Below are 25,688 nucleotides of genomic sequence, written 5' to 3'. Positions count from 1 at the left end.
GTACATATATTTCCCAATAAGTCAGTCTATCAAGACATGTAGTAACTGGTGCTGTATGATATTATTAAGAAGTCTTGACTTCTATTGGTATCATATTTCAATATGAAACAACCTTTTGGAATGTTTTTTTTTTTTTTTTTTCAGGGTTCCACCCATTCCATGTGAACAGATATCTCCAGAATAATTTAGTTATTGACAAGCAAGTCCTTTTTTAGTATCACGATAGCAGAGGCAATCGTTCATAAATAACTGCATTTAATTTCAAATATATTTTGATGGGATATTGCAATCACAGTAGAGAGGAAGTAGAGAAGGGTAAGGGGAGGGAAGGGGGAAAGGAAAGTGGGAAAGTGGGTGAGGGAGACAAGGGGAACGATGAAGGGAAAGTGGGTGAATGGGAAAAGTGGGGAAATGGATGAGGGAGGACTGCATGAGGTAAAGGGTGAGGGAAAATGAATGAGGATATTGTGAAGGGGAAACGGATGTGGGGAAATGGGTTAGAGGTAGTGGGTTAAACTTGCACCAATGTTTAACACCTTTCCAAAGTTTTGCCAGCATACAAGAGTTTCAATAACAATGAATTATTTCTTTTTACATTTTGCTTGCTGCAAATGGTATAAAGAGCTATTTACATGACATATATGTGGGAGCAAACTCTAAACATTAGTGAAAGATTTCAGTTTTTCCCTGAATATTTCTACAATAAATATCAAATTGTCAACTTTTAACATAGAGTATGAAAATCCATTTTTACATGCCAAGCAAACTTAGGACAAATTCTACTGATGGAAATGAAAAAGGTTAACTTAACTTACTTATGCTATTTCTACATCTTGTCTTATACTTTAACTGCCTCTTAAAGAAAAATGCGTTTGTTTAATACCACCATAAAGTATGTTAAACTTCATCTATCAATTGGCGCTTAAAGCCACTTATTTTATATCTCAAATCTCAAGGTTCCATAAATGCAAAGAGAAAGGAAAAAAACCAAGCTATATTACTCTGATGGCCCGCAATAAAATACACAATTTGTGCGCTATGCTTGAAATATATACAAATATTATGACTGAAGATATAGACCATCATTGCAAGTATATAAACTACCATGCTGTTAAATCCAATATAAACTTAAAGTCAGTTGTCACCCGTAAGGTCTAGAATCCCCCCCCCCACACTCCCTCCCCCACCCTCAACATAAAGAAACACCTATTGAAATGTAAATCAAAGTATTCATTTAATATTACAGATTTAATATAGAAGGGACACTATTAACAGGAGTAGGAAAGTAAACCAAAACATCCGCAGTCCAAGTTTGCCATCCTGAAATAGCCAACCTTTGGATATTCAAGCATATAAATTTCATAAATAAGTTTTTGAATTCTGTCTGGAACTCAAAACAATTACAAAAATTTTTTTGTTTCCACAAGCTTACCAAATAATTGCCAGGAAGTAATGAACCAACAAAGGGAGAGAAAAAAACAAAACAAGCATACACAGAAACAAACAAACAAAAACAAGAAAAAATACAATAACTAATGAATAATAGCTATATACTGTATATATAGCAATATCTCTATATGGCCAAAATGTGTTGCTTACAAAATACGACTGAACTTGTATTTCATTTCAGAAATGCATCTTATCACTATTGCATATTTATCAAAGGACACATTATGATGAGCAGCTGTATCTTAATAAAATAAGGTCCAAGTTTGATGTATTAATTTGGTAGATTTCATCTTTTGATGAGATAATCACTTTGAACAATTAACAATAATATAATTTGCTGATCAGTTTTGGTCTTGGCGAAACATGTTTATAAACTTTTTGGATTACAAAATAAAGGACTGTTTTGTTATAAACTCATATCAATATTAACACTTAATGAGAAAATAAAAATATTCAGTCTACATTACTCGTCTGTCAAGGGCTTCATGAACACCAAAGCAGAAAGTTATAATTTTATAAGATTTTGCGTTTTTGATTTTGCGTATTAGTTCGATAACAAATGACTGAATCACCCTTCTTATAACTGCATATCTGAAGAATGAACCCTTTCTTAATTACATGAATAGGGACAACAGATGAGTGAATCTTTCTCTAAGATCCTCTACCTGGCAAATATTGCAGAGATCATTAATGAGAAGGAAAAAAAAAAAAAGCATAACTGCTTATCTACTGCAAAAAGCCTGTTTAGTTAAATATGTTAAAAGTTAGAGTTTCTGACATTCTATCCTAGCACGATCTTCAAATAACAGAAACATCTTCCTGCTTCCTGAAACTGAGAGATATTTATTTTATAAAGTTTATTACAAAATCTGTTCTGAAATTTAATGACCAAGACACTATTTAATGTGTTTTATGATGACATTGCAGGAAATAAAGTTTGTGTAAGCCACACAGAGATACAAAAACTTTCAAGTAGATACACAAGGTTAAACAAATTCCATTTACAGACATTTTAAGTCCTTTACAGACATTTCAAGTCCTTTACAGATTGCGTACATGAAGGCTAAGTATGATGCAACATTTGCAGGTATAGTTTATTTGTATCTTAAACATTTCTAATTGATGCTTTAAGCATCAACAAAACTTTATAGGTATTTTCAGCCTCAAATAACTTTTGTTTCAAATCATATTTTACTAGGCCACAGTTTCCATAAAATAACTTTTTTAGGTTATATTTGCTTTATACATTAAGTTAATACAAAATTATGAAACTAATATTAGCCAAATGTACAATTCAACCAAAGACTTGGAAAGCACTCGGATATATCAGTTGTAATAAAAAAATATATCACGCTATGGCCTGTAAAGGTCACCGTGAACTCTGAAGCGGTACAAACATGTGTATTCCAGGCTTCCGTAGTTACTGTGTATCTTCAATTCTACCATCATCGTGGGTTTAATTTCGACATTCTGTGAAAGAATAGTAAAAGTAACGGTATGAAACAACTTGGATGTCTTCATGGCCTCTAATGCAAGTGTCAAAGGTCAAACGGGAAAAAGACAAACTTGTAGGTAATCTGCACTTACCTTTAGAATTAACTTAATTGTCTCAAGAAAGAAAAACTAATTTATTACTCACTTGAACAGAAAAGACTTGAACGGGATAACCTTCATCGTCATACATGTATTCACCCAAAAGGACTCCATCTATGTCATGTTCATCCTTCAAAGACTGTTTTCAGAAAGAAAATATCAGCATATTAAACAATTTTATACGCTTGCTATGGTCAATATCCCTAACAGTTAAAGGTAACAAGCAAGGCTGCATGCCAAGCAGACTGTGGCCCAGCAAACTTGTATGGGATGACTGACATGAAGGATCGAACATGTACAACCCATCAGATATTTCATGACAGGAAGGGGGTATTAGGGAATAATGAGGGGAGAAATGGGAGAGGAGTGGAGAAAGGGGAGGGAGAAATGGGAGGGGATTGGAGTGGAGAAAGGGGATGGGAGAAATGGGAGGGGAGTGGAGTGGAGAAAGGGGAGGGGAGTGGAGAGAGGGGTAGGGAGATATGAGAGGTGAGAAAGTGGAGTGGAGAAATGGGAGGGGAGTGGAGAACTGGGAGGTGAGAAAGGGGAGGAGAGAGAGGGGAGTGGGAAGAGGGGAGTGGGAAAAGGGGAGGTGAGAAAGGGGTTGGGAGAAATAGGAGGGGAGAAAGTGGAGTGAATAAATGGGAGGGGAGGGGAGTGGAGAACTGGGAGGGAAGAAAGGGGAGGGGAGATAGGGTGAGGGGAGATAGGGGAGGGGATAAAGTGCAGGGGAGAAAGGGGAGGGGAGAAATGTAGGAGAGAAAGGGGAGGAGAAAATGGAAGGGGAAAAAGGGGTGGGGAGAAAGAGGAGTTTGAGTCACTAAAACATAGCAACAAGTACAATACCTGTTTCAACAAAGAACCTTGTCCAGCAGACATTTCATAAACTTCACTGCAAGAGGATGAACACAGGGCACTAATTTTGATTATATGGACGAAAGTTTACCAACTTACCCAAACAGAGAAGTTTCTAGGAGCGCTGGTAATATTTCCCGTAGGTGAGAGGGACTTGGGGATATGTTCCATTGTGAAGTAGGTTGGTTTTATTGTGTCAGAAAGCTGAATCACCAAAAATCCAACAGCTCCCTTGAAGGCCCAACAGTTACCTGGATTTACATCAGGCTGAAAGCCAAAGGGGAAAAAAATGGATCTTGCCACGGTATTTGACCAGATTACAATTATTTTTCAAAACTAGCAATAGTTGCACTACACAAAGCTTCAAATACATGACAAAACCATAAACTCAAAATCTCATCCTTATTTTCTGATGGGTGTCATTGTAACATTTCAGTGTAAGTGGTAGAGTTCTTGCTCTCATGATTACAAGCTATCCTCACAGGGGGCTGAGCATGTAAACCCATAAACTGACCAGGTTCTTAAATACTGTGAGAGATTACAACCACCTTCTTCAACATACATCTACTCTGGGTACTTTGGAAGGATTTCCTGACAGTTTCCCAGGGTAACTAAAGTTCTGGCTTTAGGAAAATCTTACACATCAGGATGTCTATAGGACTACCAGATTATCTTCTGTTATACATTCATTCTTCTGGAAACCAATTTTGTTCTTTGGATAACTTTAGTGATGCAAAAAAAGTCCAGGTTGTCCAGGACGACCAGCAAATTTTTCTTGAAATACATCCCTGTAGTAGTTCAAGTTTGGTGACAATTTCTCTAAGGGAACCACAGGGAAAGGAGAGATCCCACCCCACCCCCCTACTCTCCCCCCCACTTCCCCTCCAATTCATGAACCAGCAATTACTAAACTGGTAGAAGACAGTGGTCATGACCTTGACAGAGCAATAAGTGTCCAGATTGAAAGGCCATCATTTTTAATGCCTGCATCAGGAGACAACATTGCTCAAAAATGGTGTGACCATTGAAACAACACATGTATGCACTCTTAACCTGGCCACACACTGACTGACTGAACCTTGGCTGACTCAGGTCTACCGGGATAACATCAGAAAAATTGTGGGTGGTGGGTCAGTGTGCCTGAGCTTATCATTACTATCAATCAGACATCAGACATTTAGTATGTGCATGTGTGAGGGGGGGAGGGGTCAGTTGTCAGACAATGAGTCAGACAATGGGTCTGGAGGACAATTAAACACTGGGTCACATGCTCACCTGTAAGACAGTCCTTGGTGAGTTGGTGACATACCAGAGAGGTATTCCAAAGATACTGAGTAGAGCTGTCTTTGAGGTGAACGTCTCCGAGCATCTGGTACTGACCACGCTCCCTCCGGCCGACTCAAGAGCATAATCCACCATACCTGTCTTGTCCGCGCTGTACTGGTTCAAGATTCCATACACGATACCCTTGATTTTCTTTAAGACAAAAAGGGTTTCAATCTTAATCGTAAAAGAGAGTACTTCATGTAGAAAAAGTGAGTAGGTTTGTGAAAATAGAAAACATAAATATGCCATTTTTCTTTACAAATTGCATCATAATAGCATATATATCCAAATTTTGAGATCAATATTCATTGCCATTTGTTCGTAATGCTAAACGACAGTAAATAAAATACAGTTTTGTGTTTTCCCCTTTCTTTTGTCTGCTTTGTGGTGCAATATTTTGATTATGTTTAATATATTTATGTTCAATGGCTTCATTTTCATCACTACTTAAAGAGACATTGAAAATCTTACTATTGTTAATAACATTAAGATTCTGATTCATGACAGGAAGTTAGTTTGCAACAGTTTTGCTTCAATTATTTCATTTGTCCTAAATAATATGTTCTGCTGAAAATGTCAACCAACTTGAGACTACACTCACTCATACCATCACTCATACCATCACACCACTGGTATACCATCACACCATTGGCATACCAACACACCATTGGCATACCATCACACCACTGGCATACCATCACACCACTGGCATACCATCACACCATTGGCATACCATCACACGATTGGCATACCATCACACCATTGGTATACCATTACAACATTGGCACACCATCACACCACTGGCATACCATCACACCATTGGCATACCATTACACCATTGGATATACCATCACACCATTGGGTTACCATCACACCATTGGCATACCATCACACCATTGGCATTCCATCACACCATTGGCATACCATCATATCATTGACTTACCAACACACCACTGGCATACCATCACACCATTGGGATGCCATTGGCTATATTGGCATACTATAGGCATTGGCAATGGCATATTATTAGCTATATTTAAGTACTACAAAATAAACAGTTTCATACACATTTGCTAGTGCTAAGAAAAGGTGTTAAGAATATAGCTATTCAACAATTTTTCCAGGTCAATGCAGAAGAAGCAAAATTTATTTGCAGAGCCATCAGAAATGAAACTGGCTGGTTTAATAGTAAGAAAAAGAAAAAAAAATTGGCAAGGCAAACTCCACCTTTGTTAAAACTTTATAACTTTGGGGGAAACCACCCAATTATCACTGTAAGGCTTAATATTTGTAAAGGTTTATCCTATAGAAAGTGAATTTCTATGAACAAAAGAATATAATTCCATCACACATATCCTTCACAAAGAAGAAAATTTCCTAAAGATGGTGGATATAATTGGACGGAGAAAGAAGAAACACCATGAATATTCATAAATTACCCCTTACCTCTGTGTCTTCTGTGCCATTTTCACTGGGTTCAGCAGCTAAGAAACCATACCCAGGACTCAAACCAACTCCCTAGAACATTTTTTTTTATTGCAAAAAAAGAAATTAATAATAAACTGAAGTGACTCATGCATTTGCTTTAAGATATATAAGGCAATTTGCAATCTTTGGTGAAACCAAAACGGAAAGAAATCAAGTCAAATTAAATCTACATGCATTCTACTTCTATGCACACTCTATATATGTTAATTTGACTAACATTACATTACTTCGAACTGTTCTGTTGGTCCTTTTACAAAAACTACAGCATTTTTTGCAATTGTTAATAAGTAAGAAATAGCAATTTTAAACGCAAAAAAAGGAGTGCGAATCATGGTGTCAATGCAAATTTGACAGACCTATGTTTTGTGACCCCAATTATCAATTGCTAAGCTTTAATGGTAGGTCTCAGAGAGGTCTGCCAGAGTGCAAGAAGTAATACATTATTAAAACATTGTTTCTATACAGAATCCGTTGAGGAAATTTGGAGTGAATGTGTTGCATGGAGATGGGTACGGGAGGAGTGAAGTAAATAGGACCTGATTTAAAGTTTTGAAAACAATTTCAATCATCCATGCACTGATAAGAGCTGATTTTAAGTGTTAAATTATGTTCAAGGCATTTAACATCTTCTACAGTATGTATAGATAGGAGCTATTTGCATGCACACATTAAGGTTGTTTCTATTCAAAGTGATAATTTTGAATGGCTTTATAAGATTTTTCTAGATCTGCAAGAATCACCAGAGCAGTGTTAAATTATAATTCCAAGGTATTCACATTCACATAAGGGTTTTATACACACACAGATCAATCAAACTTTGAATGCATTGGAAGAGCTCAAGGGACGAAATAACTGGGTTCGCATAGCAATTTGCTACCCAAGAATTGCCAGTTGCTAATCAATATTACTTTTGATTAGCAAAAGATGCAGTACCTGCTAATGCTAATTGCTATTTCCAAGAATTGTCGAGCAATTATTGCTAATCAATTCTCTAAAACTATTTCGTCCCTTGGAGCTGCATGCAGATCAAGTACGTATACAGTTGCAATAATTGTTTTTTTTTGGGTGAAATTAGTTTGCAAATCTTTATAGATATGAAAGCTGTTCCTTCACTTACCAGCATTTCTGATTTGTATTGGCAGCAGTCATTGAAATGCGTATTCAGTGAGTCGTAACGAGCATTCAGCTTGGAGAATTCTGACTTGAGATCGGTGATATCCTCATCAGAATGGAAACCCGCTCCTGCCCCTAGACCACCGCTTTCGCTATCGCTAATAGATGAACAAGACATGTTACATCACCATTAAATGTCACTCAATTTAATAGGAAAACTCTACATGTTAATGTGGCTATTTCGTTTATGTAGGATAGAGTGTAAAATGTAATAAATAATGATTATAAATTCATTAACTGTCTCAAAAACCAACTGCCTTATACCAGTTTACCCCTGTCACCAATCATTCATTGTTTGAGACACAATAGTTTCCCTTGTAACCTGTGTTGTGGCCGAGTGGCATTTGAAGCAATGAGGTTTAGCAATTGGGAAGAACATTTCCAATACCACACCCAGATTGCAATTTGCCGTTAGCACCACCACTGACTACCATTTTTGTATTAGTAACAATTTGATTGCAAACTGTGTAAATAAAACTGCCCGAAAGTGGTTGCATTAGAATGCGCAATTGCAGGATTCCTGCAATTTATCTAGAGGGTCCCACAAAACATATTTTCTCCTGCTGAGAATTTCCCGCAACAATTCCTGATCCTTCCCGCAACTTGCACCGTCATCCATCCACTTGCGTTACAAATCTTCCCAATGAGAAGAGGATAGTATAAAGTTTGTTGATTTTTATAAGGAGAAATGTGATTGGTCTAATCTTCCCAAAAAGAAAACACTGGCTTCGTTAGTGTGGCACTGCATAGTGTGTATTGGTCGCAATGGTTGACCTTGTGTACTGCACTGTACTGTATGCACTCTAAATCTGGGTATGGGAATATGTACGTACATCTAACTACCAGCGTCATGAAATTCCATCCATCATTTATTATATCTATTAGGAACTGTACTTATGGAAGAAGGATATGTAACAGCATAACTGAATTATCCGGAAAAATTATTGCCCCTGAAGAGCAATAAAGAACCGAATAAAATCCATCAAATTGAGCTATATCTACATTGTCTCCTATATTAATAGCAAAAATCATTTCACAAACCTTGACGATTCTTGTTTCCGTCGGAGAGAGATTACTTGCTCCTTCAAAGCATTCACATCTCTCTGTAGATCTTCCATATCTTTTCCGTCCCTTCCCGATTGTAACGCAGCTAATCCTGCCTCCACTAAGGTGACCTTTGACCCGAGGTCGACCAGTCCAGCAGCCACTGCACCATTACCACCATCATCACCATCAGATTGGACTGTTGTGCTTTGGTAGACCGCCAGGTTGTCGCTCATACTGGCGATATCCGCTCTGAATGTGCTGATCCGGTCCTCCACATTATACTGGTTATCTCTATCGACTAACACCAGTCCTAACCTCTCGTTCTGCCCACTGATATCATTCTGTAAAGAGTTAATCATTGCCTCCAGTTTGCTTGAATCTGTATGGAATGTATACAAGTTTGATTGCATCGCGATGAGATCGATCATTTCACCGTCGTCGGAGGTGAGACGTTCGCTGACCTGAGAACTGTCCGCGACTACGGCAGCTATTGCAACTTCCTGCTCGCTGTTCTCTTTCTCCAGTCTGTCCAGACCGTCTCGCAAAACTACAACCGTCTCGTGGACCGACTCCAAATCTGACTGGAGTCCCTCAAAAGTTATTGGAGAACCATCGCGAGAGGCGGTTCTCTCCTGGAGAAGTCCAAGAGATGATTGAAGATCCTCGACGTCAGCATTGATATCTGTGATTGACTCTGATGCGTCCATCAATTTTCCTTCCAGTTTCAGGGTGGAGGCTTGCAACTCTGCTAACTGTGCTAGGGCTGCCTCCGAGATTGAGCCTGTTCCGTCTACCGCTGCTTGAAGGCTCTGCATTCCCTCCACCTTCAGTTTCATGCTATGCAAGTCCTTCTCCAAAGTCTGGATATTTTGAATAACCATCAGCGCTCCTCCTCTCTGCCTTGACAGATCAGCTCCTCCGGTGCCATTTAGGATGTTATGCAAACTGGTCAAATTTCCTTCCAGTAATTTCAAAGCACCTGCATTTCTCTCGATATCGACCGACAAGTCGCTGACGGAACTGGCCAGCTCTTCTCGATCTGACTCTAGGCCTCGTAGCCGATCGCTATTACTCTGGATAGACTGTCTCAGTCCGATGACATCATCGCTATCCACAGCTTTCCCATCTTCCAGAAGACCTTGAAATCGAGCCTCGAGATTGGAAGAGAGTTCTTGGATATGCTGAGAATTACTTTCACTTGTTTTCTGCAGCAAAGTTCCAAATAATTGTTTGTCCTTCATAGCATTTTCATCAGCAGCGTTAGTTCTCTTATCTAAGAGACTCACATCATCCTTTAATATTTCCATCTGGCTTTTCATATTTCCAATTTCGTCAACGTGAGTCGTCAATTGATACTCCAGTGTGACAAATTTCGCTTTCTGGGTTTCAAAATCGCTTCTCAGAGTACTGATAGCTTGTCTGTCACCTCTGTCACTAAAATCCGACTTTAAATTCTCTAATGCGACTTCCAATTGTTTCAACATTGACTTCACATCAACAACCTCTCTCTCCAGGTCATTAATTAGTTTTACCAGTGAATTAATTTGATCTTGTTTATTTTCTCTGCTATTTTCCAAAACAACAACAACTGTTTTCAGGTCTTTTAATCTGTCCTCTAATTCAATCAGTCTCAACTTAAAATTGTCCTGTAGAGAAAGCACCGACTCCATCGTCTCTGTGACTCTTCCCTCCATCTCTGAACCGCTGTTGGTGAGTGAAATTTCCAAGGCATCTTGCGAGGTCTTGCTTTCCTCGAATGCTTTATGGAGATTTGAGATCTTGCTAGTCAATCTATCCATATCAGTCTTAAAGGCTTGTACCGAATCAAACCGTTGATCACTGGTTAATTCTTCAGCATTCATGTGTACCAGATTCCTGAGCTCTGCCCTCACTTGGGCTAATTCCTCTTCTACGGAACTGTCGACATTTAAAGAATTTGCTCTGTTCGAGGACACCTCTCTCTGGTGGTTCTGGATCAGGAGCTCTAATTGGTTTATTTTCTTCTCCTGCTCGGATCCATGTTTCAACATCTGGAAAGATGATATATATCAATCATAAGGCACAGAATTAATGAGTAGGAAAACAATATGAGTTTGTTAGGCTTAATGCAGCTAAAACATACCCTGCAGTTTAAAAGAATAAGGAAATAAGAAAAATAAGGCATCAACCAATTCTGGTTAATATTTCATTTATGATTCACTATCAATATTCTTAATCAACTTGAGTCAGGAAGTTGACTTTGAAAGATCTGATATATATTATTGTTTTATCATTTTTGTGTGTGCAGTTCTCACAAAATCCTGAGAAACCTCACCAAGTATAAATGACCTTTGCTATACCTTAAGTCATATTTTAAGGATTCCTGATTCATTCTTCTCTTTTCTTGCAGTGCAATGTGATATACACTGTACCATAAACGCAGGATTATCCACACACAGTATGGATGAGTGGTGACCCCGGGGATATGAAGAAAAAATTCCAGATAATACAGATGAATTATAAAATAGGGTAGTTTGATATTGAAATGGGTCTTAAACTTTAAACCAAGTTGTTTGGAAAGAGAAAGAAATTGATGGCAAGAAAGAGAATCAAACCAGTGACTTCTGGGTTACAATTCGAATCCTGTTCTAGCCATAAAATTCTCTTTTCTATCGTGTAAAATTTCCCAGTCAGTTTTCCATTATTTATTAAATCGAAATATGAAATACATTTTCGAATCCTCACTATTTGGCTCAAAAGAGGTTTTTCCCCATCGAGATATGTAAAGGCCTCATGTCAATGACTCTAACTGAGCCAAGGAAACCACTATTTAAGAATGTACTCCCTGACTCAGTTTTAATATGGAGGGGCTCTTTAGAGGTCTGTAACCAATCAAAAGAAGTAATTTGCAACTTGCATGACCATGGGGACCTTTTCTGTAGGATTTATATGCCAAGGTTGAATAGGTTCTTTGTTTCATCCACTATCGGTTAATAGACTATGATGACCTCTCTCCTAGATGAAAGCAATGAATTCTTTCTTACCAGTAATATCTGCTTATTCTGTTCCAGTATCTGATCTTGTAACTTTTCCGTATTGTCTTTCATCAAGCCAGCTATCATCAGCATTAAGTCTTCTCTTTTCAGACATTGCAGACAGCCAGCCATAGCGCCCCCTGTGGCGGCCCCTGCTGCTGCGGCTGATGGAGTGGATCCTACATCCTCGCCTAAGCTGGTCAAGATGACCGCCATCCCATCACTGACAGCTGCGAGTGGCTGTGAAAATAAGCAAAGTGAGGCACTGACGTGTCAATAATCAGTGGTTACAGCACCACTGCAGCATCAATGCAGCATCACTGCGGCATCACTGCAGCATCAATGCAGCTAGGCTGCAGCATCACTAAGCCAGGCTACGGCATCATGCAGCCAGGCTGCAGCATCACAGCAGCCAGGCAGCAGCATCATTGCAGCCAGGCTGCAGTTAGATTGCAGCATCACTGCGGCCAGGCTGCAGCATCACTTCACCCAGGCTGCAGCATCACTGCGGTCAGGCTACGGCATCATGCAGCCAGGCTGCAGCATCACTGCTGCCAGGCAGCAGCATCACTGCAGCCAGGCTGCAGCATCACAGCAGCCAGACAGCAGCATCACAGCAGCCAGGCAGCAGCATCGCAGCAGCCAGGCTGCAGCATTACTGCAGCCAGGCTGCATACTATATAATCTGTTTGTGCTCTGCAGTTTTGCACAGTTGGCAGTTTGTCCGCAGAGATACTCTGTATTGTGTCATTACGAAGAATCCAGAAAGTTATAGAGAAGAATATTGATAGCATTTATGAATGTATCATAATTCTGTATAAAGTTGAATATACTTACCTCTGTTTCATTGGTTTCATTTACGGCAAGAGGCATAAGGAAAGGTACAAATCCCCAAAATAAGTACAAACCTGGAAGAGAATAAAAAATGCCATAAAAATATTTCATTCCTATTGGTTGAATAGGAAGGCATATAGACACAGTATCTGCTCATACACTGCTGGTATACCAGTTCAAAAAGTATTGAATGTCTCTAAAGGCTATTGTGTTGCATTATACAATCAAATTAAAGCTCTGAAATTATTATATTATCTTATTATATTGCCTGTTCATTATAAAAACATCACTCTGCAGATCTAAGGAAATGACATAGCTGCTGTTATAACCATTTCCTTAAAATAAGAACATTTTTGCAGCAATTCTCAATTATTGAGAAATACAGCATTTTCGTAAAAGTGTTGCTCTGTTTGCCTCGCTTTTTGTCTTGATAGTTTACAGTCAGAAGGAAACAGACATTTTTTAAGGCAATGTGGCATCGAAGTATTCATGAGAGAACCAAATTTATTTAGTTCTAGCCCCTTAACCTCCATCTGGTGAAAAACATCTGTGAGATTGGTGTATTTAGCTTGATAACTTGCAATTATAATTTGTGTAATACTGACCAAATGCCCCCCAAAAAATATGTGTTTTGGAAAAGTCTGCTCAGAGAACGAGACAAGATAAATAGAGAATAATAATACCAAATAACTACGTAGAGAATAAAATATTGAATCTTACTAGTGAGTATGGGTAATAATAATAATAGTAAACAGATCCAGCAGGGAAACCCCCCTCCTCTTCTCCTCCTTTGCATTGTGTTATGATGACTTTCTGCGCTGCTCCTAGATGTTAATAGTGAAGTGAAAGACCCTTGTTTAAGTCCTGCTGTGATTGGGGTCGCAATTCCAAGGTTGGATAACCACTCTCTGACAAGAGAATGCAAAAAATTAATATGATATATATGATCAGAATATCAAAATAGCAATAATGGTCAGGAATTGAATAAACATATCAACCAGAATTTGTTGCAATATTCATTATATATGATATAAAGTATGAATTATACTACTGAAGACACACATCAATAAGTAGCCACCTTAAAAAGCATAAAAACCAGGAAAATCAGACCAGCAGGAATGGTTGGAGAAACAATGATCATAATTTAATGCAGCAGTAATATCTCAATCATTCATCATATCATTACTACAATGTACCACTCATACTTTGTGAAAACACACATTGAAATAACCCATCACAAAAATGATAAAGTTCTCCTAAAATTAAAGTATTTAAAATCAGGCAATAATTCAGCAGCTTCTATTATGGGTATGTCAATTACGTACCTTGTCCTGGTTAGAGTCCAGACGTCTAATAAAAGAGAACTTGCCACTAAGGTATATAATGTGTGCGACAATGAGTGTAGGACTGATTTTACTGCGTTTCCTGAGAGAAAGAACAAAAGAAGAAGGAAATAGAACAATGATTCTGGCAGGAAGGGCTGTCCATATTTCAATATGTGACTCACTATACACAAACCACAATGCAGTGTTTGTAGGCATACCAAATACCTCTCTGATTGTATGCACCTGCTCTGTGAATGAACTTTGATTATGAATTGTCAATTGTCAACAACTCTGTAACTGGACGACATACATTAATCTGTGAGTGACTCAAACCGGAGACCTTGTGTTTGTATGCACCTGCTCTGTTAGTATGTTTGTGTGCACCTGCTCTGAACGACAAACTTTGTTCCCTAAACTTTTACTAAACCTGATAAATATTGCTAAAAAGAACTTAGGATACCGCGCCAAATAGGTACTAGCAGCACTACAGCACTTTAAGATAACAATAAACTTTTCATCCATAAATCTAATACAGTGTTCCCACACTCAAAAATGGACTTTCAATACTTTTCCATGAAAAAAGTAAGAACTTTCAAGACCTTTGTCCTATATATCAATATTTTGGGGCAAATTTTCAGGAGGCAAAAAGCTCATGTAGAAATATTTCAAGAACACTGTAAGTGTTGCACTTATCTCAATTTTACATTTTCAAGATATTTGACATTTTTTTACTCTTTTCCATGACCTTTTTGTCAGGCCTGCAATTGATTTCCAAGTTTCCATGACATTTTATTATTTTTTATTTAGGTTTACAGTCTTGTTCAGGGCCAAGGCCCTCTCACACGACTTTACAACTTAGCCTTGGTCATTGGTAACTTGTCACACCTACACACCAAAGTGTGCGCAAGTCAATCAATCTCTCCTAGGGCACCACAGTGTACCACAACCATGTGTCCCCGGGGGACTTCCCATAGGGTGCAGCCACAAACCGGCGCAGGCGACTATATTTACAAGTTACCTTGCAAGTCCCCATAAATACACCTGGGTGAAGAGAGGCAATGGAGATAAAGTGCTTTGCCCGAGGACACAACACAATGATCTGGCCAGGGCTCGAACCTGTAATCCTTAGATCTCAAGTCCACTGCCTTAACCACAATGCCCTTTATCTTCATGACTTACCAGCAGTGGAAGATTGAGATGACACAGGAGTTCTTATCTGTTGCTTAGACTTGAGGTAACTGTACACAGTTCTTGGCGGGTAGGTAGTTATGTATATTGCAGTTACTATTACAACTTTAATGATGTGTATGATGTCGACTGGCGATCTTCTCTCCGACCATTCCGAAGAGGAATCCGTGTTGTCCAAGCTAGAACTGAGTTTACAGTTTGCTTGGCTAGATTCAGTGTCTTCCAGAGATAAACGGAAGAGAAGAAAAAAAAAGAAAAAAAACACGTAAAATTGCCACAGCAGAGGTTGGCAACAAAATAGAGTGATATCGAGAGGGGGGGGGGTGGGGTGGTCAATATCAAATTAATTTGTTTTTTAATTACTTTGTCAAGGGATATTCTAAAGAATCATCATGTCAGAATTTCAAAGCAAAACAGCTATTTTGCTTACAGTTTATAATAATCCTCATAACATTGGATTAGAACCTTTCACTTCAATGATTTATCATCATGGGAGATGACAAAATAATTCAGAAATAGCCAGTGTATTGCAGAGTTTCACCTCATTTTTATTCAATACTCCATTCCAAATCAATCCAACTGCCAAAGTCTTCATCACAACTGTTAGTGTTGCTATTGAGAAATATATTTTGCATGTTCTGGTACACGTGCAACCATTTTCATCCTAAGAGCATTTTATATTTTGGATCTTGAAATATCATCATGAACTTACCAGAGACTTCCGGGTCATCATACTGATCTAATCCTATAAGATAAGCCAAAATGAAAGAAAGGTAATAAATTTCAATATCCTTTTTGGCAAAATTTTCACAAAAAGGTTAGTCATGATTACAAAGCAAACATAATTACTACAGCAACATAAACATTAGCAAACAAAATCTTCTATACAATAAATACATCTAATTTTTACTAGGGTTACTATACTTTCACTCAAATAATTTTTTCTTTAACAAGTTTGCTTTTTCCTTAAATAATTTGTGTAATATTAGTAAGTGGCTTTGCTTTGTGGAACTTTAAAGTTCATAAAAAGTACAGTATGTAAATGAGTAATGTATACAGGTTTCAAGTACAGCCATGAACACTTTATATATAGTAAGTCAAGCAATTTTTCCTTCCTGGAGCAACGTGGAGAACCTTTCACAGTCCAAAGAAGCCCTATTCTGTTATGTTTTGTTAACAAACTACTTCAAACTCACCATACAAATGAGTAAGGGACTGTTCATCATCCCTGTAGTCTCTCTCAGAAAACAAGCCACTTCTGGAGCTAAAACTCGGTGCTTTATAGGGTACCCTGACACTGGTGCTTCCATGATGGGGCTCTGTAGTACTGGGACGACCTCCTCCCGGTATCAGTCTCGCATTTGACGGGTACTGGGTGGACGTGTGCTGAGCAGGAGGCTCATCCATTGGCCTACCAGCCAATCGTGCTGACCTTCTACGGGAACTCTGAGGTTCCATGGACGGTTGCCGCCTTGGAGGTGTCACCTGGGGTGGAGCACGTGAGCCTTTTATGGAACGACGGGACATGTATGGGATCTCGTAGCTATCCATGTCTTGAGGATTGGACTGTGATGAATAACTTGGACTAATGAAATAGAATGAAAGTGTAAGTCGTCCAGTATATATTTATGACGACTCTATTGCCAAATTTTGTACTAAGTGGTGCTGCCAGATTTATAGTACTAAGTGAGTCTGCCAGATTAATACAAAGTGGTGCCATCTAAATGAATCTCATGTTAAAACAAAGTAAAAAAAAATAATACATTTAGTAATCTAGACTTTTCATCAATTGTTGTAATGAACAAGGCTGACAACTTTACAAGTGAGAAAGGATTTCAGATATTCCAAGTGCAATTGTCAATACTGTATTTATGCAAAGATCATTTATTAAAGAATGAATTCAGTATTCATGAAACATATAAAGAATTTAAATACTACTGTTAGTCTTTTAAAATGTTATCCTTAAAACAACAACAAACAACTTGACAGGTAAAATACAGTACCCATAGAACTGACATTGGGAATGATTAGGTGGTAATATAATGTTTAAAATTGGCCTAGAACTGCAGTACTGTAGCATACACAGTAAGATGTTTCTTTAGAACAAAATGCACAAATCCATTGCAAAAATATCCACTGTGTAATGTTAAGTTCTTGTTGACCAAAATGAAAGTCCCAACTCAACTGTCTTTATGAGCATTTTTCCAGATACACAGTAACATTTGGTTGTTAATCTTTGAGGTCAAGGGACACAGAGAACTTTGTGCAATATATGGATAGGGTCTCAAATAAGCTACTGTACTGTAAGGCTTCCTGATCCTTGGGTCTCTAAACTAAAAAAAAACTAAACTATATACTTCATAATGAGACAAGATACAAAATTACTTAATAGAGAGCTATTCCAAACATGTAAGGTACTCCCCTGGGGGCGGGGAGGTCACATTTGGTCAGAGTTATCAATCACTAATAGTAGCTACACACCTGGCACTTGAATTACATAGAAGATAGCGACATTGGGAAGAATGTGTCTGTAATGTGATATACTTGCATCAAATACATTTCTATGTATAGAAGCAATCAGTTCAAAATGCAGAGCACGGTACCATACATTAGTAACATCTACAGTACAGTACTGTACATACTGTACAGCAGTATAACATGTGAGCTTCTATTACACCAAATTCATTGTATTTGGGCAGAATGCCTGTTCTAAAGAACAGTAGCACTGGTGGAAATATGTCAGTAACATCAATGTCCAGCTAAACTGCTAAACTGCCAACTTCCATATATTTGAGGTGGAAAAAAAATCATGTTTGTCTAGTGTGAAGCTTTGGAAGTTAGCACCTTCCTTTCTGACATCCCTACTTAAACGGAAAATTGGATTTTCTGAAAGTCTGATGATCTTTAACGGCCATTTAAACTCATTATGATCTTGACTAGTTTATTTTCAATTCAAATACAACATAAGTTAAATATGATAACAGTTTTGAACTGTCTGTCAAAGAAAACAAAAAAAGTACTGTACTCTATTATTAATGTGATTCTATATGATCAGGGGAGGATAGTCACATACATCCCTACAGTAACTGTAGTTTGAGCTGTATCAATTACGTCCAAAAATAGTGAAATCACTAAATTGTTTGGTACAGGACATGTATGTACAAAAACTGTATAGCTGTGTAGCTAATTTGCATTAAGTATAACTGTAGTATATATCATACCAGGTTCTATGTAGATTTCAACCAAACAGAAACCGAACCAAACAGCAATTTACCAGTACAAGTGAGGCAAACTGAACTGGGAGGGGCTGGAAGCTCACAACAAAATAGGTTTTGATCGGGTTCATAAAAATATCTGATAGTAATAAGAAAAGAGAGTAAAATCTTAATAAGACAATTAAAAACAATAAATCATAAGGGACACATACCTTCTTGAGTAAGTATAATCAGTCTTGTCCCTGGAAAATGAAGGGGAAAAATGGTGTTTGTTCGAAATACAAAGAAAAGAATGTGTAAGTTGCTCTTTTCAGTTTGGAACTAGTTCTGTTTAAAATTCAGTAATTAGAACCACAGATAGAGTAACTTCAATTGTGCAATATGAAATGCAATGTACAGTATCCACAGGAAACTATAACATTTTTTTATCAGGGCCGGAGGGGGTGGGGAAGAGGCAGGCGCAGAGGGGTTAAGCAGGGTGTAGTTCATGTCTTACATTTTACCCTACTCAACGCAATTATTATTGCCTTTCAACAAATGGACCTACTAGTACTGTAGCCCTAGTTTTAATTCCCTGTGCCACCATAATGGTCTCAACATATGGTAGTATCAAACAGGGCCACAGAGTGATATAATAATATAATAATAATATTCCAAACTTATAAAGCACCTTATCAAATAAAATATAAATGCTCTAAGGCGCTGTACAAATAAAAGTTAAAATACAAACAAAGAAGAAGTAAAACAAAATAGAGGTAGTTATACTTAATATAAAGTACAGAGAAGGAGCACACAGACAAAAAGATAAAAATTAATATGATGTAAGAGTTTAAACCATACTAACAAAGCAAGGTAGACTATTAAAAATGTAGTGATGAATGTACAGTACAGAACTAATCCTAATGTTGTGCAGTTTTAAGTACAATATTGGACGAGACTCGCTGGTTTACTTACTGGGATAACACAAATTCTTCAGTATCTCTTGGATCTTGAAATTTTAATGTGGGTCTGAAAGAAAACAGAGAAAGAAATAATATAATTTTCACTTTGGTAGATGATGTTCCATGACGGGGAATAATTCAGTGTTCAAACTTTATGTACCAGTTTTGAGAGTTCTAAATATGATATCTTATAAAATATATACTGCATATTCTGTGTGCAAAAACTGATATGTACATCTTTGGAGATTGTGCGACGGCCGGCTACTGTAGTTGTTTGTAACATCAAGTTGAGATTGCATAGTAACTTAGTACCGTAAATAAATACCCTCAGATAGGTAAAATGATAAATTGTATCACAAATCATCCCCAAAGCTGATGTTCTTACCCACTGTACATATCTCTCCTACAGTGTAAACATTGTAAACATGTAATCTTGCTTTATTTTTTCGTACAGCAAAAGTTGCTGTTCGGACAACCATACAGTAGGAAGGCCTGGTTGTCCGATTGAAACCAGAAGAAAGAAAAAATACCTAATTTGCCCTGCTTAGGACAAATATAAGGAACAATATTCACAGGGTAATAATTGCCATACTGATGACAACAATGTGGGAGTAGCTTGAAAAATGACTTTAAAATTTGGTAAAAACTGTTAAATTCAACATAGTGAGGTACATAATCAAGTACTTAAATCAATTTACTGTAGCAATCTTTCATGAGTTGATTCAGTATCAGGGATAGAAAGTATCAGCATTGAGGAAGGTACGTAATACTAAAGACATGCATTTAAACGACATCAATGTATACTGTACATACTGTAGGCCCTGTAGTACTAGTAATAAACAAACCTTGAGCTGTAGTTGTTAAGTTTCCTCAGTAATCATCCCAATTTCACACCAAAATTTAACAACTTCCATCAAATTCCATCCAGATGCATGCTAATAATGTTTTCACTTCTTCATACAGGATGTGTATTCAAACAAAATCCAACTTATGCATCTGCAACGGTTCGTAACGAAATTTGAAAAAGTCTTCTCAGACCTCATGCAGTCTAATAACGAGGAAGTCTGACCTCGACAGGAAATCGTTGATTATTTGAATATTCATGATCGATACTATATACAGGAAGTGTAAGCTAGTCTGCAGAACCCTGATTGATTACCTTGCAAGATACTGTATTACAGACATAACATTGTACAGTATACAAGAAGAGATGTTGACACGTAGTAACTATTTATGGACAAAGTGAAGTTTGGATGAAATAGATCTGTATTGCTAAATATGTGTGGGAATGATAGTAATTTACACTTTCATGTATATACACAAAGATTTATAAACAGATTATAGCCTACTATTGAAATGGACTTTCAATTTACAGAAAGTGGCTTGAATACAACTCTTGAAAGGACTGTTCTTTTGAAAGCAAAAGAAAACCTGAAATTTTCATGTGTGCACAGAATTTTCAGTATATATTTATAAGAAATTTAGCTAAATTTATACTGTACTGTACATCAATACAGTAAAGTACATTTTTGGTAACATCGTAAACTTTTAATGGTCGTCCGAGACGACCAAATTCCTGTTGGGACTACCAACTTTAGCTCTGGTGGTTGTAAAAAGGTAAAATGATAATTTGGTATCATCCTTAATCACTTTGGAGATACCAAAATAGAAAACAAATATAGTGTGATTGTTGTTTTGTTTATGTTTTTATTTTTTGTCTGGTATTCTCTTACCCAAACCTACACATCTCTCCAACAGTGTACAGTACATATTGATCATTCTTTGTTACTTTGGTAGATTTTTTTGGTCAACCAAATTTGCTGTTCGGACAACCAAAAAGTAAGATGTGATTGAAGGACAACCAGAATAAAAAACCTTAAAAGTTTGCCCTGAGTAACATTACTTTGACTTCAGGTAATGTCTAACACACTATGGACCAGCTACAACAGCTGTTCATAACATAGCAAATTTTTTTATTCCTTGTTTAAGTTTTGGAATGTTTATCCTTGTTCTGTTATTCCATTATTTTCATTTCTAATAATTAGACAGACATCTTCACTGGGGTACTACAATCATTACTCTGCGTTTCTCAATTTGTAACCCCAGTTGATATAATTTATAGGCTTAACTTACTGTTTAACACTTTGTGAGAATAATTTACTGTACATGTATACACTCATACACTTCACTTATTAGCTTTGTATTAATCTACTGGTTCCAAGATTAAAGAGGGAGGGGGGGGGGGGGCAGTATGCAGTAAATACTGTTGAACATACTACACCTGTAGAATGCTAGTACAATAATACTGACAACAAATTAGAATTTATTTCAATTAAATTATATGGGGAATTATTATTTAATGATTTTCATGCAGGTTTCCAAAATAAATGAACAAGAAAGGCTGCAATTGAACAACATATATACTATACAGTAATTGCAAGTTGTCAGTGCAGTACTTTGATACTGTGTTGATGAGTATTAAATCTCAGTCAGAGACCTAATTAATCACAATTTATGATGTCAGAGGTAACAAAACACTCCCTCCCAATGTACACCTACTGTGCTCAACACAAACTAACTAGAAAAACATGAAGTGTGTGCATTAGGAATTGAGCATTCACTTTGGAGTTCTTAGATTTGGTCTTAAGTACATTTAGTTAACAAGTTCTGTAAACAGTCTATTTGCTCAAGTTTGTGGGTTTGTTAGCTGAATAAATAAATGTATTTAACTTTTATTTTTTAACTTAAGGACAATTCAGACTGACAAAGATGATGCTGGAGTGTGAAAGTGTATCAATTGATTACTTATAAACCAATCTCTTAAATACTGTAACATTTTATAGCAGTTAACAAAGTTAAAGATAAAAATATGTGTAGGTGTGTGTTGTTGACATGTAATGTTACTGTAGATGTTAAGTCTGTAGGGTTCAAGCTACACTTTGACAACAACAAAAATTCCTCAGAAATTCAGAGACAGTGCTGTTTAAGAGATGGCAAAGAATAATTTAGTGTTCCAAGTTTGTATAGCAGTTTTGAATGCTCTGTAATCTGTCAAATACTATATGGTACCTGTGTTAAAAAACCTGCTTTAATATACATATTTGCTGCACCCGTGTAACGATTTGACTCTATTGCATGGTATTTTGTGATGCAGTACTGGATAACTTATTCCCTGGATTATACTGTATCGCACTGTATACTGGACATAATGGATATTCTGTGTACCTAACATATATGCTCTGTATAACTGCTCATTATCAGCAAATGCTACTGAGCTACTCATAAAAGCCATACAGTAAATGATGGGTGTTGTAAATCAGCAAAATCCCAGTGTGAACTTGATTTTAGCGAACAGATATTTTACACACTTAGTAACTTTTAGAATTGTGAAATTGTAGGCCTGAATTTCTATATTTCTATTTATTAATAAACAGTTGCTGTAACCTACACTAACCATTCTGTATGCATTCCGGTGTCTTTTCTTATGTGTAGCCAAATCATGTTTGCATGTTCTTACTAGTATGAGCTAAGGAGTACAGTGGGAGGTCTAAAGTCCACTAAGGCCCAAAACTGCTTTCTAAGTATGGTAAATACTATCCATAGATGGCCTAAAATGATTTAATTTACAAAACAAAACAAAACTTCACTGTTTGTGGTATTGCAATATACTATAGGCCTACAGTAGATATTAAATACAGGCTTAACAGATCTTGTTTTATCAGCATGCAATCACGTTATTATCAGTGCTGTATAGTGACACAAGTTTGATCAATGCTCTATGCTATTTAGTCCTGTAAAAGATAATTGATCTCTCATATTTTCTGAGTAACAATCAAAGGATTAGTCAAGTTCAGGTAAATTGGAATCGTACAAAACTACATATCCTTTGAGCAAACAGTGCATACCGCATGATTCTGATAGATGGTTTAAGAACGTCTTCCTGACAATAATTCAGACTGAGGCTAATTGCATAAAGATGATGTTCCCTCCTTAGATTGTAACAAGGATCTTGTTAACTGTACTGGTTAATACTGTACAGTACACAGGTGTAGTCATGACAATCAAAGTTATATATACCTACATTAAAACTGTGCAAATTTTTTTGTATTATGCTGTACTGGTACTAAACTGAAAGATATGAAAACTTACTCATGTTTTTCTTGCTGAATAAATGGAACATATTCACTGTTGTTTGGAGGGAAAAGCTGATGCAGGAGACAAGCATCATGACTTCAATAATATTAAAATAGTGAGCTGGCTGAATGGTAAAGCAAATTTGGCCATCAGTAATTTGGTAAACGATCTTTTCGGGCCTAGAGCTTATATGTAAAATATTGTGAAGCAAATGCTGGAAGCACCTGTAATTGCATATCTTAGCTTAAACTTAACAGAAGTAAAAGGCTAGCCTAAGCCAGTGCTGAGCCTTAGGTCTAATAATTAATATTGGATTCAAATAGATAATGCTGTCATGGATACATTATACTAGCCTTATCAATCTTAAGGCAATCCGTGCGGAATAATAATTAACACTAGTTTGTACATGACCTTCTAGTCCTACGCTAAATTCAAGTTAGTGACACTAATAACACTAATTTCCGAATTCTACATTATGCCTAGCCTAACGTAAAGACGCTATGCTAGGAATTATTCAAGCAAGGTTTGTTAGGCTAGGCCAACTGTAGTGTACGCTCACTAGCCTATTGCTTTACACTCAGTCGATCGTTGCTGTCTCTGTAGTCTCTGGTTTGCTGCTAGGACTAAATCCGTCTGAAACAATTTGAGATGGAATCTTTACCTTTCACTTCGCCCCCTTTTCTGGAAAGGGCTGGTTCTTTTACGATTCGCCATAATCCCGCAGTCAATGGAGATAATCTCTTTACTGTGTGTCAAAGTTAGGGTAGCGTCTGATAATCTCTTGATCATGTAATCAATGCAGACATACATCACAGCAGACTATACGAAGAGGGGACGCTATAGCAAATTAGTGAGATCTGAGTGAGCTTGTGAATTGTTTAGAGAGAGAGGGCACAATATAGAAAATAAAGAAAAAGTAAATTAGAAAAAAGTTTATTCGGTAAAATAATTTTGAAGGGGGAAAATAGGACTTTACGTTACTAATATATATCTCTGCTTTATTCATTGTTTTATACAGGTAATTGAAGTTATATAAAAGCACGCTAGGGCATTCTGTCGTAGTCTATATGCTGAGGGGAAGCCACATGGGAAATATAGGTGTAAATTAATTGTAAGGTTTGTGTTATCATTATTTGTTTGATATGCTATAAAGGGACCTACCTGATAGGGGGGGGGGGGGGGGCAAGTGAGTCATCAATATTCTTAGTTAACACATTGGGGCACTGATATTGGGCCGGCTAACGATGAAACTGATAGGCCTATATATGTCATATGTAGACAAAATAAATATTATTTTGAACGCAATTCTTACAATAGTATACGTATAATGTTGAGGTTGTACACTATTGACTAATGTAATCAGAAGAAATGATATGAACATTTCGCTATAACTAATTGAAATAGCGCATACTGTCCAGGCGTGCACATTATCATAGGCCTACTGTCATTTAGGAAGTAGAATCTCAGGGGGTAGCTCCCCCCCCCCATTCCCACCCCCGCCGCAAGCTATGGTCCTGTAATTGGCATGATCAGTTAACTTAATCACAGATATAATATTTGGTGAACATATGTACATAACTTCTAAAAATTCAGATATAATGAGTTATTTGACTAGCAGCTTAACACCCAGGCGTAGCACCATGTGTATGTATCTGTCTCAAAACTCATGTGAAAATATATAATTATCTCAAAACACTTAAAAACTATTATGAGTGGCATTGCTAACCAAACTGAACGCACATTATGATGTACATATAGTGTTATGTTACTTTTATAGGTGAAATTCAACATACTATAAAATATAAAAATAAAACACTACAAAGGATATTAGCGACTTTCGTTATTTGCTGGGTTAGCAGATAACCTCAACGGTGTATAGGCGCAGTTCCTCGTTTAATTTACACTGTAAATGAACGTAATTCTTATTTCAACCCAGTTGGAAAAATATGTATGTTTCATCCGGGGTAAGTGGGGGGGGGGGAATAAATGAGAATGAAACATTAATAACTATTAATCTCATAGCGCGATGTTTATGAGATACACGAGTCTTTATGAGCCTGATAGGCCTAGTGCCTACACTAGTCAGTCACCAAATAATAACTATAA

General features: G+C 37.1%; 1 protein-coding gene across 5 annotated transcripts; it reads right to left on the bottom strand.

Moving 5' to 3' along the window:
- Window positions 1–948: 948 nt before the first annotated feature.
- On the bottom strand, window positions 949–24,396 carry LOC139960501 (uncharacterized). Of its 5 annotated transcripts, none has more exons than XM_071958906.1 (17): window positions 24,244–24,396; window positions 19,462–19,515; window positions 18,720–18,749; window positions 16,489–16,877; window positions 16,005–16,037; window positions 15,284–15,511; window positions 14,105–14,204; window positions 13,500–13,687; window positions 12,783–12,853; window positions 11,955–12,185; window positions 8,926–10,961; window positions 7,829–7,982; window positions 6,670–6,741; window positions 5,173–5,373; window positions 3,997–4,164; window positions 3,089–3,181; window positions 949–2,919 (listed from the first exon to the last, which is right to left on the bottom strand). In XM_071958906.1, the coding sequence occupies exons 1-17, from the start codon at window positions 24,390–24,392 to the stop codon at window positions 2,803–2,805; spliced, it is 4,314 nt and encodes a 1,437-aa protein (XP_071815007.1). In that variant the 5' UTR covers window positions 24,393–24,396; the 3' UTR covers window positions 949–2,802. The 5 variants fall into 5 exon arrangements, with proteins under 5 accessions (XP_071815007.1, XP_071815008.1, XP_071815009.1 ...); XM_071958907.1 differs by having other exon boundaries at window positions 7,829–7,976; XM_071958908.1 differs by having other exon boundaries at window positions 14,105–14,195.
- Between the last annotated feature and the right edge of the window lie 1,292 nt (window positions 24,397–25,688).

The sequence above is a fragment of the Apostichopus japonicus genome, chromosome 19 (genome assembly GCF_037975245.1).
Source record: "Apostichopus japonicus isolate 1M-3 chromosome 19, ASM3797524v1, whole genome shotgun sequence".
NCBI lineage: Eukaryota > Metazoa > Echinodermata > Holothuroidea > Aspidochirotida > Stichopodidae > Apostichopus > Apostichopus japonicus.
Note: the sequence above shows the minus strand (reverse complement) of the source record. Positions and strands in the feature narration are given on the sequence as shown.